Source organism: Amblyomma americanum, chromosome 5, assembly GCF_052857255.1.
Source record: "Amblyomma americanum isolate KBUSLIRL-KWMA chromosome 5, ASM5285725v1, whole genome shotgun sequence".
NCBI classification, from domain to species: domain Eukaryota; kingdom Metazoa; phylum Arthropoda; class Arachnida; order Ixodida; family Ixodidae; genus Amblyomma; species Amblyomma americanum.
In genome coordinates this window covers 60,057,599-60,076,365 of record NC_135501.1, presented here as the reverse complement: position 1 = coordinate 60,076,365, position 18,767 = coordinate 60,057,599, and the positions used below count along the sequence as shown (strand labels likewise).

At 49.9% G+C, this 18,767-nt stretch overlaps 1 protein-coding gene across 2 annotated transcripts; it reads left to right on the top strand.

Moving 5' to 3' along the window:
• Positions 1–1,121: 1,121 nt before the first annotated feature.
• Positions 1,122–16,943, top strand: LOC144134729 (uncharacterized). 2 transcript variants are annotated; one of them, XR_013315226.1, is made up of 2 exons: positions 1,122–1,524; positions 14,962–16,943. XR_013315226.1 is itself a non-coding variant. In XM_077667573.1 (2 exons), the coding sequence occupies exons 1-2, from the start codon at positions 5,727–5,729 to the stop codon at positions 15,096–15,098; spliced, it is 1,059 nt and encodes a 352-aa protein (XP_077523699.1). In that variant the 5' UTR covers positions 5,381–5,726; the 3' UTR covers positions 15,099–16,943. The 2 variants fall into 2 exon arrangements, 1 of the variants encoding a protein (XP_077523699.1); XM_077667573.1 differs by lacking the exon at positions 1,122–1,524 and adding an exon at positions 5,381–6,648.
• Positions 16,944–18,767: the final 1,824 nt, after the last annotated feature.

Genomic DNA, 18,767 nt, shown 5'->3' with positions numbered 1-18,767 from the left:
GTCCGTTCTCCCCCTTTTGATTGTCCTAGCACTGGAGCCTTTCTTCTTGGCGTTCAATCGCCACTTTAATATTGGAACTCTTGCTTCGCCAGGCACCCAGGCGGTACACGTTACCGCTTATGCGTATGGCAGCTCTCTACTTAGCTGGCGAACGCAGACTCTCTGTAGCTTCCAATAATTTTCATGAGCACGCCTCCTTATCTGGGGCTTTTCTTAATTACTGAAGTAGTCATTACTTTTCGTAGAATCTCCCGAAATTCATTTAACATCTGCGATACCTATGCAGTGGTGAAGATGCGCATTTTAGGCGTTACCTCCGATTATGCTCGAATAGAGCTTGGTCTGCGGTCTTCAGTCGATGGGGGCATTAGAGCACGTGTGCAAACAGCGCAGCCATTTGACCTGCCTCTGCTCGAGAGGCGCCAGCTGGCACAGTCCGTCACGCTGGGTGTCTTCTGGTACCTTTGTCACAAGGTAAAACTACCCCTCCGTGTCATAAAGCGTGTGCAGGCTACAGATTTTTTCCGTTTTTTGGTCAAGCGGAACCGAGCTTGCAGCTCGTGCTGTTCTTGGACAACCACGGGGCAGGGGAGGTTTTGCGTTCCTAAATATTTCTGTCGTGTCCTCGCTGTTAGCTTTGAACCATATATCGCCTTCCTGCTTGGGGTCGACTCTCCGGCGTGAAGCCTGACGCTGTACACACTAAACACGAATGACACAAGATGAGAGGTTTATCCGTGTTCGTCCGCTTTAAAACACCGCATCGCCAGACGAGAACACCGGTCAAACGGTGCACATGATATCATAAACACCGAAGCAACACCAGCTAGAACTGACGGTGTGCTAACGAGGTCCGCAATCGTTCATCATTCGTCTCTAACGGAGTGGTTGTCGCCATTCGGAACCTTCCGAACGCTGTAGAAAAAAACACCGTACGGCGACTGAGACGGAGCGAGGTCAAATTGCTGCTGCTGTTCAAAAGATACCGCCAGTGGAAGTGTGTACTTTTATCTGTTTCGCTTAGTTCCGGAACGAAGCAGGAAGTTTTGGTTTCGGTCGAGATGCAATCGACAGCAGGCGGCGCAAAGGATCAGCACACGGCGAGAGAGAGAGCGTGGGTGCGGATGCCGTGACCGAAGCGGCGTAGGCGCTAGGCCTAGCAGCGCCAGCGGTGCCGTCTCGGATTGCGTCGCAGAAGTGAGCGCGGCGGGTTGTCTGGAGCCTCTCTTGGAACGGATATCGTGAGCGGTGACTGTGCGTTTGCCGCTGCTGCTTTTCTATGCGCGACGGAGAAAGGGAAGATGGATGCTTAACCGAGTTCACCGAAGTGGATATCGTAAACGACGGCTGAGCTTGCCCCTCGTTCTGGTTTGCGAATGGCGGTATGGCGCCGTTGTGAGCGAATTGAGACAAGCCTGGCTTTGCCGCGCCCTTGGCCAGCGGGAGTGAAATTTCTACTTCGACACTGCTGCCCGGAAGGATATTTTTGAATCCCTGCCGTCTCACATCCGTCTCGCCGTCATGGTAAATGATTTTGCGTCTTAAATATCGTTGTACGATAAAGACATGAGCAGGCTTGTGTGGAGTGCTGTAGCACTGTGCTGCGGAATGGAGCAAAATATTAGCGCAGTTTTCTTAACGACGCGCTGCCAGTGTATGGGTTGTTTTATATGACTATGCGCAAGGCTTGAGCACCTGCATTGTCAGTCAATCCCACTGCCTGCGTTTTAAGTTCGCCCTCATTCCGCAAAATACCGCACGAGCGCTCTGTAGTACAAGTCAGCTTTTGTCTGCACAGAAGTACACCTTGCAAGCGGCTGTATGTTTTCGGCATTATTTTAGTGCCCTCCGAAGCATTTGTGTCATTTAATTTGGATATGTGCAGCATTTTTGGCCACTCTTAATTTTATGCATGTTCGCAGAACGAGGTGTGCGGCATCACTATTAACATAAAAAAAATCAGGTCGCTTTTTCTAAAATGCCATGGTTCCCCACAAAAAACATAATTTTGCTTATCGTGCGCGTCGCAGCAAATGTGCTCAAAGCTTCTGAAGTGCATAATTGTATTCTGCCGTCATAGATTCGTCCGCCATGTTTAGAATTCCAATCTGATTATTTGTTGCTTTCAGTCAATGGCGCAATCTCTTTGTCACTGGAACACGAGTGAAAGCGAGAAAGCAACGGCTGCCAGTTCTTGTCTTATGTTCTGCGGTTCGTTGCGGCGTAACTTCGATGGGTGCAGTATAAACGTGCTGTCACTATTTGTGAAAATATAACAGCGGCTTTAATTTCAAAGCATCACATACTTCATTGCCTTGCTCACCTATCATGATTGGAGTCAGTAATTCGAACGACATACATTTTATTCATAATGATTTGTTTGGTATCAAACCTAACTGGACATTGTTCTATACAGGTTCTAATGAGAACTCCAAGGTTGCATCAGTTTAATCTACAAGCAGTACCAAACAGTTCAGAGTTAAGTCTCAAAGAAAGATGACCCCTGCAGCACTTGTAGGTATCTTTGTGCAAATTTTTGGTGGACCTAGGCAGGACCTGAAATTTTTGTACAAAAATAGCAGCTCAGTATTTATCTGACCATCTGATGACTACCTTTTAGGCACAGAATTTACTCAAATTTAGTCATTGATGTCACGAGCCTTAGCAAAGCTTGGGTTTTGTGATTATTTTAGAATGGGGCTGGCACAAAGCCCTGGTGTTTCGTTATCTTGCAAAGAGGCGCGATGCAAACAGTGACAGTAAGGATCTGCTGACCCCCAAGGGATTTTCGTTGACATTCAGGCATAGTTACTTGTGCAATTAAAAAAAAGACAATAGTGGGAATAAGGAGCCAGTGTAACTGCTGCAACTATGCTCAGTTCTGAAAATAGAGTAATTTCATGACTAAACCAGAAACAGTGTACTGACACGCTGCTATTTTTGGATTTGCATTGCTACTGTCTCATTTTCAAGCGTGTTTACTACCACTCTTTTCAACTAACCAATAATCTAATGTTGAGACGGTTGTGGTTTCTTTAGACTTGCAAGAAATTATGGAGAGGCGATCACCATTATTTGCTTTTGCGACTGTGGTTTTTCATTTTATTGACAAATGGTAATGAGGTCTGGATACGGTGCAGCTATTTTTTATTTTCAGTTGGAAAAGAGTGTTTTGTGTTGTCTTCGATGGCATCCAATAATTGTGGAGTGCTACTTCACAAGCTGTGTATAATGGCCATATACACTTTGAACAACACCATACCAGTAGTCACGATACTGATTTTCCCTCTCTCTCTTGTGCGATGTTGTTGTTGCATCACGATGCTCACGTGGAGTGGTAGAGGGCGGGTCTCGTGAGTGACCCAGGGGACGTAATTCGCGACTGGTTAGTTCGAGACAGGCGTGCCGGTCTTCTGACGTTGGCACTTGGAAAGGCTTTCCTCAAAAAATTATTTAATACAATATATACAAAACTTATTTACATATGCCTACAGATTTCGGCCTGTCCACTTTAACTAAAAAAAGACAAAACTCCAACACTCTCGCGACTCCGGACCGCCGTCGGCCACCACACGGCCAACCCGCCCGACCGCCGCTCAAGGAACTCTGTGACGTTCCTTGTGTGTGCTACGAGGGTAGACGGAGCCCCAGGTGACAGCGGCATCATCAATTACCGAGCCATACTCGTTGAGAGTGAACCACCAGAACGAAGGGGCTTAAGCACAACCGGACCCCCTTTCCATAGTGTCGGCACGAGACGAACGCCGCCGCCGCCGCCGCCGCGGGGAGACGGGCGTTATCTTCCCCAATGGCCGTGGCCGTTCCAGGGGGGCCTCGTTTCGGCGGGCCTCGCCCCGTGGCAAGACGGCGGGCATCATCAATCAACCCTCCCGAGCACATCCCAGGACAAGGGACCACTTTCCCGGCCTTTTAGTGACCTCGCGTTCCGGCCTTGAGGGGCGAGTGTCATTTGATGGAGAGCGGAGGCCGGTGACCCGCGGGAACCGACAGCGGGCCAGAGCGCGCCTTACCACAGCCGACGTTATGCGCTACCTCGACGACAACCTTCTTTCCCTCGGACTCAACACGTGAGGGGGGCGAGACCATAAGTGCGGTGGTGTGTTTGTGCGCCCAAGTGAAAGCTCTAGCCCCCCCCCCCCCACTCCGGCGTGGGCGTCCTCACCCTAGGGAGTGGGGGGATAAGAGGATATAAAAATCGACAAGGGGTACCGAAAAAAGGACGCTCAGGACGACATCGTTCGCCAAGGGGGCCTTCAGCGCCGAAGCCCGACGGCGTGCAGCTTCTGCCAGCAACCGTTCGAGCTCTACTCCGGAGACCCTCCATCGTCCCCATGAAGTCGTCGGCACGTAAGCTCGGACGCCCCAGCCTCTGATGTATAATCATAATCATGTGTAATTATTGAATATATCTGTTTGTTAAACTGAGCCATACGGTGTCTCTTTGCCTCTCCGTCCCGTGTGGACCTGCGCATTATGTGGGTCATCACACTGGTGTCAGAAGTGGGGTCTCAAAACCAAATGTCCTCTGAATGCTGCGACATTCATGACTTCAAAATTGTAATCAAAAGGGAATCACGGGACTGATTGTGGGACTTTTACCCCCATTTGAGAGGCTTGAGGCACCGGAGGGCTTGAGTGAAAAAAAAAATCTCTGTATCTGAGGGAGCTCCCACTCCACAGCCGTCGCTCGGAGCAAGCATGCTGGCATTAGGAAGCGTCATTCCGACGTTTACAGGAGATAAGACAGGGGTTCCAATCTGCGATTTCTTTTCCATGCTAGAAGAGATTGGGAAAATGGGGGGATGGTCCGATGCTCGAATGCTGGGAATGGCGAGGTGTAAGATGGCAGGAGCTGCTCATGATTTTGCATGGCGAGACGAAAAAGTAAAAACCACAAAATCATTTGCGGAATTTAAGAAGCTCGCGTTTGAGCATATCGACACTGAACCACGTCACGTGCGGGTACAGAGGTTCCGTGACGCCGGGCAGATGGTAGGGGAGGACGTGCGAACGTTTGCGTCGCGGCTTCAGCGCCTAGCACGCGATACGTTAAGCAGGGAGGAGGAAGGGGACCAGCTAAGGAAGAAATACGCGGAGGATCTACTTAAAGAGGAAATGACCGCTTTGTTCGTGGCTGGTCTGCAAGACCCCGTGCGCCGGTTCGTGCTCTCGCGCAAGCCGAGCAATTTCGACCAAGCCGTGGCGGCCGCATTGGATGAGGAACGAAATGAGGCGTTAACGTCAGCCGCAGCGAGAGTACGCGTCATAGAGAGAGCGGTGCTCAACCCTGAGGTTGCTTTCTTGACAGAGCGGTTAGATCGCTTAGAACAGCTGCTATCTCAGCAGGTGTAATGCCAGGTTGAAGCGCGCGCTCAACAGCGCCCATTCGCGGGAAACCGGAGACCGCCACAAAGCTACAGGCGCGGTATGCGAGATTTTGAAGAAATCGTATGCTTCGCTTGCCAGGGTCGCGGACACATCGCCAGGTTCTGCCAAAACGTGCGCCGTGGGGAGCCACAAAGAGAAGCAGGCGAGACACGCCCTAAGCAAGCCTACAGCGGGGCTCCAGATACCGAGACAAAAAACTAGATAGTCCTCCCCATCCTGAGGAGCATGGGGAGGGAGCAGTGGATGATGAGGTGGTGGTAGTTTGTGTGGCCGACGAGGCATGCCCTGTTGTGCGTTGCAAGTTAAATGGTTGTTGCATGGAATTGTTGATAGATATGGGGTCAAAGGTGACATTGCTTAAGGAGAGCAGTTTTAACACGCTTCAAAGGAAGGGGGACCGCGAGGTGTTGGAAGCGTCTGGTGGTATAGCAACCAAATTTGTAGGCATAACGGGGGATCCTCTTGGCATAAGTGGACTCTACCGGTTACACTTCTCTCTCGGCGGAATTGCATTGGAGCACCCCTGCTACGTATGCCCGGACACGGTGTCTCTGCCAAACGGAGTGTCAGGTATATTAGGGCAGGATTTTTTGAGAAAAGGGAAGGCAGTAGTCTCATTCTCTGAGGAAGAGGTTAATGCGGGCGGCTCAAAAGTTCCGTTTTTGAACAGGAGAGGGGCTGAGATTCGCATTACCGATATTGACACCCGTCAAACAGTGGGATCATTGGAGAAGGTATATTCGCGGGTTGCCGTCAGGCTGGTCGATGAGGTGGTCGTCCTTCCTTGGTCGGAGCACATTTTGTACCCGTTTGTGCCTTCAGATGTAGAGAGCGGCGCCGTGGGAGTGCTTGAGCCGGTCGACTCTCTCAGCAATGGCCTGAAGGCAGCCGCGTGCATCGTGACAGTTAATGACGCCCACAGAGTGCCCCTACGGGTGGTTAACTGTAGCCAGCAGCCACTGAGCCTTCCCAAGAACAAAACATTGGCTTTCTTCACCTCTGCGATAGAGAAACGTGAGCCCACCGATACGGTACTCGCAACTGTAGAGCATGCTAGTCCTTCGGCTGCTCCAAAGGTGTCGTTCGATCTTTCTCACGTAAAATCCAGGGAGAGGGAGGCTCTGGCTGGTTTGCTGAACGACTACTCGGAGGTATTCGCCGCGTCCAACCTGGATTCGGGCTGCTGTGGCGTTATAAAGCACAGGATAGAAACCGGCACTTCATCGCCCGCTTACCAGCGTGAGTACAGGATTCCTTACTCCCAACGTGAGGAGATGGAGCGGCAGGTGCAGGACCTGATTGATCGCGGCATTGTCGAACACTCAAAGTCACCCTGGGAAGCACCAGCACTATTGGTGGAAAAGCCAGATGGCTCGTATCGATTGGTAGTGGACTACCGCAATCTAAATGCCGTAACTCGCAGCGATCCATACCCCATCCCCAATATACAGGAGACGCTTTCTCAGCTGGGCTCTGCCAGGTACTTCACGGTAGTGGACATGGCTGCGGGATTCTGGCAGATAGCAATGGATCCGGCAGATGCCGAGAAAACGGCATTCAACACGCCCTCAGGGCACTATGAATGGAAAAGAATGCCGATGGGTCTGGCCAACAGCCCTGCTGTCTGGCAGAGAACCGCTGATGTTATCCTGGCAGGTCTTCTGGGGAGGCTGTGCTTCGTGTATATGGATGACATAATCATATACAGTGACAGTTTTGAGAACCATTTGCGCGATATTGAGCAGGTTTTGGTGCGACTAAGAGGAGCGGGTCTCAAGCTGAAGCCCTCTTAATGCCAATACCTCAAAAACGAGGTGAAATACCTCGGGCACGTTGTTTCAGCTGACGGCGTGCGACCGGACCCTGAGAAACTAAGGTGTGTCTCGGATTTTCCATCCCCGACTAGCGTCCGCCAGGTCCGGCAGTTTCTCGGCCTGATCGGTTACTACCGAAGGCACATAGAGGAGTTCGCCAAGCTCGCTAAGCCGCTTACCGCCTTAACAGCCAAAAATGTCGCCTTTCGCTGGGACGAAAACGCGGAGGATGCTTTTGGGGCCCTGAAAAGGAAGCTAATGAGTGCACCGCTAATGCACCACCCGGATTTTAATTTGCCCCTCGTTATGGCCACGGATGCGTCAAAGTTCGCAGTTGGTGCCGTGCTATCTCAGGTTATCGAGGGCAAAGAACATCCCGTTGCTTTTGCTAGCCGACAGCTGAGCCCCACAGAGCAAAAGTACGTAGCTACGGAAAGGGAGTGCCTCGCCGTTGTCTGGGCAGTAAAGCACTTCAGATGCTACCTTTACGGCCGCAAATTCAAGCTAGTCACAGACTGCCATCCTCTGAAATGGGTGATGAGTGTCAGGGACCCTAGCTCGCGACTCGCTAGATGGAATCTACACCTGCAGGAATACTGCTTTGAAGTGGAGCACAAGTCAGGAAAGACACATCTGAATGCTGATGCACTCAGCCGCACAGCTGCCGTGGCAGCTATAGATGAGTTTGTCCCCGTAGTCGACCCCGCCGAATTACGCACAGAGCAGTGCAAAGATCCTGACCTGAAGCGAATAATCGAAAGCTTAGAGGGCGCACCGTCTCACCCCGAACAGCTAGGTTATTTCATTGGCAAAGACGGCACCCTGTGTCGGCGCACGAGGCCAACCAGGAAAGGGAGACCAGAGACAACCGCTTGGGAGAGAGTCGTCATACCTCGGTCGTGGACAGAAAGGGTTCTTCGCGCGTTTCACGATGCGCCATGCGCCGGTCATTTTGGCGTAGCGAAGACACGCAGGCGTGTGGAGCGTTTGTACTTTTGGAGTGGCATGCGACAGGATGTTAGAGACTACTGTGCGAAGTGTCATTCCTGTCTAGAAAGAAAAACACCCGAGGGACAAAGACCAGCTCCAATTCAGCCGTTCCCTGAGGTTTCGGCTCCCTTCGAGCGGACAGGTATGGACATAATGGGCCCATTGCCCACGACCACTTGCGGAAACAAGTACATTTTAGTATTTGTCGATCACCTTTCAAAATACGCGGAAGCGGTAGCACTCCCAGATCAGAAGGCAGACACGGTTGCAAGAGCATTTGTCGAACAGATCGTGCTCCGACATGGACCCCCGAGGCAACTCTTGACAGATCGGGGAACTTCGTGTCGCAGCTAATGAGGAGAGTTTGCGAGCTGCTTAAGATCGCTAAGAAGCAGACAACACCGTACCATCCGGCTTGCAACGGCGCGGTGGAGCGACTGAACCAAACCGTGGCCGGGTTCCTGTCGCATTTTGTTTCGCGCGACCAGCGGGACTGGGACTTGTGGCTCCCGTATGCAATGTTTGCCTACAATTCCGCAGCACACGAGAGCACGGGCGAATCGCCATTCTTTCTTCTCTACGGCCGAGACCCGGACCAGCCTAGTGAAGTGCCAGAGGGCCCCCGTCGTGTCCCATACGCTTCACTGGACGACTATAAGGTTGAGCTAGAATCGCGCTTGCAAGTGGCGAGGGACATCGCAAAGGAGGCCTTAAAGAAAGCGGCGAAGCGCAGGAAGGAGGTGCACGATCGCAGTTCTAGAGACGCGCCGTTTGATGTGGGGGACAGCGTGTACATTGAAAACTGCCAAAGGCAGATTGGGCTAGCTCGTAAGCTCCAGACGAAGTGGAGAGGACCGTGCGAGGTTGTCGAGAAGCTTTCTCCGGTAAACTTCAGAGTCCGAGACGTGAACCGGCGCTTGATAAGGATACACGCAAATCGCCTCAAGTCGGCACCGGTTCAGTATTCACGAAATGAGGAAAGGGAAAGCGCGGATTTTGATGGGGACAGAAGTGAAGCGGAGCGCGCCGATAGTTCGCAAGAAACGCCCTCTCCTGCATTTGTTCGGCAGGCGCCAGAGGTGACGGCCGGAATGCCACCGGATTTACTTCATGCATTGCTTGAAGAAGAAGCACGCGAGGTTGCCGCGCAGATAACGCCAGGAGAGGCTCCTGCCACCAGCCCTCGCGAGTCCCAAAGCAGACAAAGGGTCACAGACTTACTTAGTATGACTCATGAAGGCCGATATCCGCTGCGAAATCGGAAAGCTAAGTCGGACTAATGGCGTAAACAGAGTGGACTTGTGAACTGGTTAGAATTGTGTAATGCCGCAGCTCATAACATTGCTATGTGCTTATGTGTTAAGATATCGGAGTTGGTAGTTAAACCTTTCCGTCATTAAGTAACACCTTCACAGGAGAGCATGCGGAGCGCATGCAGAACCTGCCGTACTTCCTTTCATTATCTTTATATTTATCTGTGCCGTGATCATGCTAGAAGTGGGAGCTCCTTTGTAACTGTGGTAAATTTATTTCGTCCAGTTTGGACTAGAAAGGAGAGGCTTGGGTGCTGAGTTTCATGTTTATCTGTAAAAGAAGATCAGTGCTGCCCCTGGAGACGCCAGTTATGACAGCGGAGGCATATGGTGTTGTGCAGTGGTGTTGAGTGCAGCGAAAAGTGTTTTGTCGGACGCACTGTGCGAGGCGATTCAGAAATACAAGGGGAGCTGCATGGACTCAAATGATCGGAGAACATTCTTCTGGAGGGTGAGCGAGTGTGACGTTCCTTGTGTGTGCTACGAGGGTAGACGGAGCCCCAGGTGACAGCCGCATCATCAATTACCGAGCCATACTCGTTGAGAGTGAACGACCAGAAAGAAGGGGCTTAAGCACAACCGGACCCCCTTTCCATAGTGTCGGCACGAGACGAACGCCGCCGCGGGGAGACGGGCGTTATCTTCCCCAATTGCCGTGGCCGTTCCAGGGGGGCCTCGTTTCAGCGGGCCTGGCCCCGTGGCAAGACGGCGGACATCATCAATCAACCCTCCCGAGCACATACCAGGACAAGGAACCACTTTCCCGGCCTTTTAGTGACCTCGCGTTCCGGCCTTGAGGGGGCGAGTGTCATTTGATGGAGAACGGAGGCCGGTGACCCGCGGGAACCGACAGCGGGCCAGAGCGCGCCTTACCACAGCCGACGCTATGCGCTACCTCGACGAGAACCTTCTTTCCCTCGGACTCAACACGTGAGGGGGGCGAGACCATAAGTGCGGTGGTGTGTTTGTGCGCCCAAGTGAAAGCCCTAGGCCCCCCCCCCCCCCACTCCGGCGTGGGCGGCCTCACCCTAGGGAGTGTGGGGATAAGAGGATATAAAAATCGACAAGGAGTGCCGAAAAAAGGACGCTCAGGACGACATCGTTCGCCAAGGGGGCCTTCAGCGCCGAAGCCCGACGGCGTGCAGCTTCTGCCAGCAACCGTTCGAGCTCTACTCCGGAGCCCCTCCATCGTCCCCATGAAGTCGTTGGCACGTAAGCTCGGACGCCCCAGCCTCTGATGTATAATCATAATCATGTGTAATTATTGAATATATCTGTTTGTTTAAATTGAGCCATACGGTGTCTCTTTGCCTCTCCGTCCCGTGTGGACCTGCGCATTATGGGGGGTCATCACAACTCGCTTCTCCAACTCCGCGACCCCGGGACCACCACCGGCCGCACACGACCGATCTGTCCGGCTGCCACCAACCAACCTCCCGCGCTCTCCTTAGCGCGCGCACATCTCCTTGTCCTCCCGCCAAAACTACACCCTCAGCCAATAGGTGACTTTCCCGCCACATTTCGGAAGCAACATACCACAACACAAAAGAAAAGCACACAATATAAAACACACGCCTTGCAGCGCAAAAGAAAAGCACAAAATATCGAACACACGGCTCGCTGCAAGCTGCCCTGGCTAACTAGAAAAATGCCACAACGAAGTGGGAGAAACCATTTACGACACATGCGTCCTGTTAGCCGCTCTGGCCTAGGGTGCCCGGATGCCCGCTCGCATCCGGCGCTGGCCCATCGAGCAAGCTGCCGTGGCTAACTAGAAACATGCCACAACGAGGGGGGAGAAACCATTTACGACACATGCGTCCTGTTAGCCGCTCTGGCCTAGGGTGCCCGGATGCCCGCTCGCCTCCGGCGCTGGCCCATCGAGCAGGCTGCCGTGGCTAACTAGAAACATGCCACAACGAGCGGAGAGAAACCCTTTATGACACATGCGTCTGATTGGACCATTCCGCCTCGCTTAGGCTGAGTTTCCAAAACTCGCGCGCGACGCCGCCCTGAGAGCCTCTCCCTTTTGTCGGCGCGCTCCCCTGCTCCCCTTCGGCGGCCCTCCTCACGTCTTACCACGACGTACGCCAGCTGCTTCGTCACACCTCCCCCCTTCTCCATTCTTCCCCCCCCCCTCCGCAATTTTTTTTGCCAGTTCGAAATAGACAAGCTTTTCCCCTAGGCTGGCTCAGAACGCCACACCTCTCTCCTGTGCGAGAATGCACTAAACCTTCCCCTCGAGATTCACTCCGAAAAAGAATACAGGCATGCGAGTACATGAAAGCAAGATACACTGCTACACACCACACTGTATGCCACAGGATCGCATATTTAAAGTGAAGGCAGAGTGTACAAGAAGCATGCATGAAAATAAACAGAAAAGCGACAGCAGTCCTCCGAGGCGAGCCTCGAACATCGCTGCTCTCATGCTCCGTGCTCAGGGGTTCCTCCTGCTTGACCAGTTCGTTATAGTCCTTCACTGTTAACAAGCAGTCAATTTCGCTCGCCAACTCCTCTGTCACCGCGCACAAGATGGCAACATGTGCACTCCCCCGATCGATTCTTAGTGGCGCATGCGCGAGCTCAGCCTCAATGTGATGTCCGAAGGCTCCCTTCAATGCTACTTTCCCTCGTGAATCTACCCTTTCCTCCGGCAGCAGTGACCTCCTGACCACCGCGATATCCGTGCCCGAATCCAATCGCGCCAAGATGTCTGATTCGAACGAACACAGAGGAACATCGCCTACATTTGTCCCCGCCAACTGAGTTATCGCGTTTGGCTCCTGACCCTGGCACCGAATTTCAGCGCTGTGAGGGGTTACTTCTATCACTCTGGCGGTAATCTTCCTACCCTCTGTCTCTAGGCATTCTCGGGCCATATGCCCTAAACGGCCACAGCGGTAGCAAGGGGCTGACGCAGCCTTCTTTCCTCTTTCCAGCTCCCATTCCCTTCCGGCAGAATGCCCCTCCGTGGCATCGTTACGAACACTTAAACCTCTGTTTCCTATTTCTTCTTCAGTTTCTTGACACTCCCTAGCCATGTGACCTGGTCGGCCACAACGGTAACACTGGCGGATCGTCGTATGTGCTTTAAATGGCGCATTCTTCACCTCTATCTGTTCTTGCCCGTGGAGTGGCGATGCCCCACCCATCTCTCTTCTACGTCCTTCACCACTGGCCATACCCATGCGCGGAACGCTAGCTCCAGACGGTTTCCTCAGGCTGCTCTCCACAGCCTCGACTACTTCTGTAAGTCCGTCGATTTTCAGCCAGCTTTTGTTCTCCTGAAGTGCTATCTGTCGAGCGCATCACTGGCCAGGACCTCTTTCAGTTTATCCACCACTACCAGGTCCATCAGCTCCTCCGTTTCGGTCACTCTTCTACTGCTGATATAATTTGAGTATTAACTGCGAAGCCGGTAGCCGAACTGGCGCCACGATTCCTGCGGTCCTTTCTTAGCCGTGTCAAACATTCTTTTATATTCTGCTGGGCTTAGTCTCAGTTCCCTCAAAATTACTTCCTTTAGCTGTTTGTATTCATGTATTTATTTAGTCCTATTTTGCATCGCCATTGATCGCATGCGGTCAGTGAGGTAAGGAATCAGGGTGATGGATTGCACACTCTCCGGTACACTGAAGGAGTGGAACAGCATCTTCACGGAATCAAACCACCCCGGAATATGTGACTCCTCTTTCGGCATTCGGGGCAGTACACTGCTAAGCATTGTGGAGTATTTTACTGCTTCTTCCCCTTTTGAAAGATTACCTGTGCCTTGTCTGCGTAATTTCTCTGTCTCGAATTCAATTTTGGCCCTCTCTAGCCTCATCTTCTCAATTTCCATTTCGATTTGCATATTGGGTACAGGTCCGCCCCTTTGCGTGCTTGCCTCGCTCACTCCCCCAGTCGTGCTATCATCCATCTATGGCGAGAGTAGCATACTCTTTCCCCTCGTGAGCATAAAGCAACAAAAGCTGAGAGCAGCGCTGTTCGCTCACCGTTTTCTTTCCTCGTCTTGTCTTCAAAGATCGTCGATCAGTCCAAGTTCCAGAGTTCTCTCACAATCACTTTCGTTATAACATGCCAGCAGTCCTGGTACGAATCGCCTGTTAGCCGCTCTGGCCTAGTGTGCCCGGATGCCCGCTCGCATACTGCGCTGGCCCATCGAGCAAGCTGCCGTGGCTAACTAGAAACATGCCACAACGAGGGGGGAGAAACCATTTACGACACATGCGTCCTGTTAGCCGCTCTGGCCTAGGGTGCCCGGATGTTCGCTCGCCTCCGGCGCTGGCCCATCGAGCATCCTGCCGTGGCTAACTAGAAACATGCCACAACGAGCGGAGAGAAACCCTTTACGACACATGCGTCTGATAGGACCATTCCCCCTCGCTTAGGCCGAGTTTCCAAAACTCGCGCGCCACGCCGCCCTGAGAGCCTCTCGCTTTTGTCGGCGCGCTCCCCTGCTCCCCTTCGGCGGCCCTCCTCACGCCTTACCACGACGTACGCCAGCTGTGTCGTGCCACCCGTTTTGTATTTTTAGGTCTTCATTATACACACGCAAATATGATTCATGGGGAGTACTGATTGTTGCATCCCGGGCTGTTATAGGTGCTCAAAATGTGAATCCCTAGAGAACATTTGCTTCTTCGATGCTGAGAAAAAATTCCTGTAGTCGCCATATGTATCAAATGTCACGGATAAAGCAAGAGTGGTAGATTTCGTGTGCAGCTGTACCTTTCGAATACACAGTTTGTATCACGCTCCCTTATGAACAGTGGCTCACCATTGTTTCTTTATCCTCTAGTTCGATTACAGTTAGGCAGTTGCTGCACTGGTTGCAATGAAATGAGATTGAGCAGTTCGGTTGTCTTATAGCTAGAATATGGTTTCCAAATCTTTGGCAGGGAGGTCATTGCAGCATTTTGTTTAACTTTTGCATAGTTGTGGTGGCCCACTATATGTGATCATGGCTCTAATGGACAAATCATATGTACAGTTGTACCACTGTACTATGGACACTTTGGTTTCCGAGCAAAATTGTCGCAAGTGATTCATCCACACTAACGAATCATGAATGAAACAGTTTTGATACAAAACTTGTCACCAAGGTATCCTGCACATAGTGATGGGCAATGAAGTTGAAGCTAGACAGCGTTGATAGCTCCAAGTACATTAGCTTGGTTACCATTATCTTTAAAAATAGGTCAGTGACATGTCTGAACCTCGCATTTCTTTGACTTTATTCTTGAAAAAATTTGGTTGAGCATGGTTTTTCTATGTAAAATTTCTCACTTTGAGGAGGGGAGACCACCCCCTAATGAAGTCATCCCTAGGATAGTGTAGTCATAATCTGCATTATATTGAAATGGGACATTATTATTTTGGACTTCTACAATGTTAGAAACATCAGTGATATTTCGTTTTTAATTTTGCAGGACCAAGCACTCACAGCATGCCTCCTCACCTATCAAGGCGCAGTTTTCCTGTTCATTGGCCATCACCCTGTAGTGAAAACCTCATCGCTTCTGTGGGGATTCTGCTGTTTGCAGCCTTCTGGCTGTTCCGTTTATAAAATCTAAACAAGGCACTCTGTCTGCTGGCTTTTCTTCAGAGTGCTTTTAGATATTTGGCTTAAAATAAACCACGCTTTGATGGTTTTGAGCTCATCAGTTATTAAAAAGCACTTCGGCTTTCCTTTACAGTGGCCTCTTCTATCTGCATGTACAATATTTACATGTCTAGTTTTTTAGTACTGTTTGGAATACTGGTGGTGGAACACAAACTGTGCTGCTATAACTTATCAATGTTAACATGATACAGTTGGCCAGAGCGATGAAAAAGGAAAACAATATCAGCATGAATCTGTGAGAAAACTGATGTATAGCCTCTGTCAAAAAGTACAGAGCCAAATGGTTTGGCTTCTAAGCCGTGTAATAAGGCCTCTGAGCATCCATGGATGTCCAACATTCACGGTGGTCAGGGCAGCATTTTCTGTACCTTCAAGAGATCTGGAATGCTAGCGATACGCAACAAGGCTCAGAAGCGAATTCCTTGGGCTCTAAACTTCGACAAATGCTGTACTCGCATTATGTGACAGCATGGAAAGACATGACCAACAGGAATAGCAATATTTCGTTGACCCTAAGATTCATCACCCCACTGGTTTCCTGTCCCTGCATGGGCTAGTCATGGTTTTTATCGTTTTGCTTCTAGCTCGGACAGCTTCCTGGGAGCACTGTCAGCATTTTGTAATTTTTTGTTTTTTAATGGACTTCCCGTTCTGCCACATGACACATTTGCTAGCATTTATACACATCATTTAATTAGAAAAAAAATAATGGTGATAATGGATTTGAACAATTAAGTCTTCAACCAAATATGTGCTTAGGCACAGGTCTTCAGAAATTCAATTACTTATTTAATCACAAAATGAATAGTCCTTAGTCTGATCAGTTGCCATGGGAACTTTTCAAGATTTTTCTTCACTTCGTCCTAAAGTGAAGGTGATGAATACCTTTCTCTCGATCAATGAGAATGCCTGTGTCCTGAGCGCTTTTACCTTAGCCCATGTATTTTTGCTTTGCTTGTAGTGTGCACAGTCACGTAATACCAGGTTGACTAATTCCTTGTGTTTCAGTATTAGTCATTAATTGTTAGCTACATTGAAAAGCATGTGTGCATGTGTCACTGTATTCTAATTTTTTCCATATAAGTTATGAGTGCTGCATTTTATTTCCGACAGGCTCCTTCAAATCGGTGGGTAACATATCTTTCGGGGCACATAAACTTTCTCTAGAGCATAGGCCTCCATATATTGAGTGTAAAGTTTTGTTTTGTGTTCTTTTTATGTGATTCTGTTAAATTGAATGTATTGTATACGTTTTCTAAGGTTATGTTCATCCTATGTGTTTCTCAAGAACAAACACAAATATTAGAGGTTGGATACCTGTGATATTTTACAGTAGATTTAGTGGGCTGCTTTAGGATGTGTGTTTAGTATTTCTTTTACTGTAGTTTGTAATCTGAATCTTGAAGTTAGCCACTTGGAATTAGCCACTGAGAATTGTCTGGTGCATCACATTTTTTTAGCTAATCTTATCTGACAGCACCAGTTAGCGTGAAGAGTAGCCAAGAAGTTTTCAAGACAACTCTGCATTGTTTTTCAAGATTTGCTATTGTATAGTTTTGATTACTTTTAGGTACTGATTTCAAGTCAATCCTGTGGTTTCAGAATTGTGGTTTAAAATGTAGTTTATTGTCCTCCACTTAAAAAAATAAAATTGTAATGTACAGGTCTTTGTGACCTTTTCTTTACTTTACGCAGGCTCTTCAATTTCTTTTCAATTGAATAAGCTTGACATGTTAAGCAGCCTTTTAATGCTGCTGGTGTTAATATTTCAGATATGTGTGTAGGTTAGTAACTGACATTTGTGATAATCCAGTGCTATTTGTAGGACTTAGAGACTTTGAGGACTTAGAGACTGGATAAAAATAGTGCCCGAAGAATATTTTCATTGCGCGAGTGGAGCACGGAATTCAAGATTTTCTTTCAAAAGGTCCATTATGGTCTGCGCAAATGAGTGACAGTAATTAACGGATTTTAAGGATACAATGTACAAATGCATTCTTTTTAAAAACTTCTTAGGGCAGAGAGATAGCAAACATTATTTGTCCAATGTGGAGCTGCCCGCAAGTGTTTTGTGCACCATTCAGGTTCTTTAACTTCAGGGATTCGGTTCTTGGACAACAGTGAAGAGATGGTATACTGTTACGAAAAGAAGAAAAAATGTGTTGCAGGAATTTGGCACGTAGATCTGTTACCACGCTCTTGTTTTCAGTTTCATTGCCTGTCGTCTCCCCAACTCTGCTTTTCTAGCCCATTGCGAACCACCCCGTCAAGATACTTTCGGCTAGCGCCGGAGCCATGGTTTGTGTATTTTTTACAGAAGTGCCGTATACACAGCGGAGTCAGAATAAAGACGTTTCCTTGCCGCCGCCGCTGGTCTCGTTTTGTTTCCGCGATGTACGGCAGTACGCTGCGACGTGACTGCGACGTCGTGTGCATGCATGGCGCCACGATCGTGCAACGCAGGCATCCAGGAGGAGGTGAAGACAGCGGTCCGATGCACTTTGTATCCAGCGTTCTTGCCCTGTTCCTTGCAGTACTACTTCGTAACGGCATAGACGGAACGGAGCTCGTTGTTATATCTCAAAATTGAAGTTTGATTGGGATTTGTTCATGATTACAAAGCCCATTCCAACCTGAGTATTGTGATTGACGAACTAGCTCCGTTCCGCCTATATAGTTAGCAGTTCTAGTAGCCCTGTAAGAAATAGCAAAAATGCAATATTGAAAAACAAAGCGCTGTCATCAACTCCACCTAGATGCCGGCGTTGCAAAATCGGGGCCTGCATAAACACGACACCGCAGCCACCGCTCAGCGTATCGCTGCGGTTTAAACCTCCCATTGCACCCCGGAAGTGCATCGTATTTTTTGGTGTAAAAATCTACGCCAAATATACTCCCAGTGTCAACCGCAAGTGCTTCGTATTTTTTGGTGTAAAAATATACACCCAATCTGCTCCCTTCGCCAACCGTAAGTCCTCAGTATTTTTGGGTGCTCAAATCTACCCCGAGTCTAACGGTTTATATCGAACCTCGATTTGGGAGAACGCTAGAGGGCCCCGCCGCGGTGGCTCAGTGGTTAAGGCGCTCGACTACTCAACCGAAGTTTCCGGGTTCGAACCCGACCGCGGCGGCTGCGTTTTTATGGAGGAAAAACGGTAAGGCGCCCGTGTGCTGTGCGATGTCAGTGCACGTTAAAGATCCCCAGGTGGTCGAAATTATTCCGGAGCCCTCCACTACGGCACCTCTCTCTTCCTTTCTTCTTTCACTCCCTCCTTTATCCCTTCCCTTACGGCGCGGTTCAGGTGTCCAACGATATATGAGACAGATACTGCGCCATTTCCTTTCCCCCCAAAAACCAATTATAGAACGCTAGAGGACAAGCCAAAAACGCCAATCTGGGTTGATTTGTGTTTAGTGTGTACACTTCAGGTCCTTCTTTTTGCGCTTATTTTATCCCGCAGTGCCGTTTAATCATGGACCTCAATCAGAACCGCTTTCTCTGCTTCGTCAGTGGCGTTTTTAAGGCATTTAAGCGCAGTAGCACCACATGTCGCCGTCACAGACCATGTGTGGAAATTATGGGCTCGCTACTGCTGCCTGTCGTAACGGCGG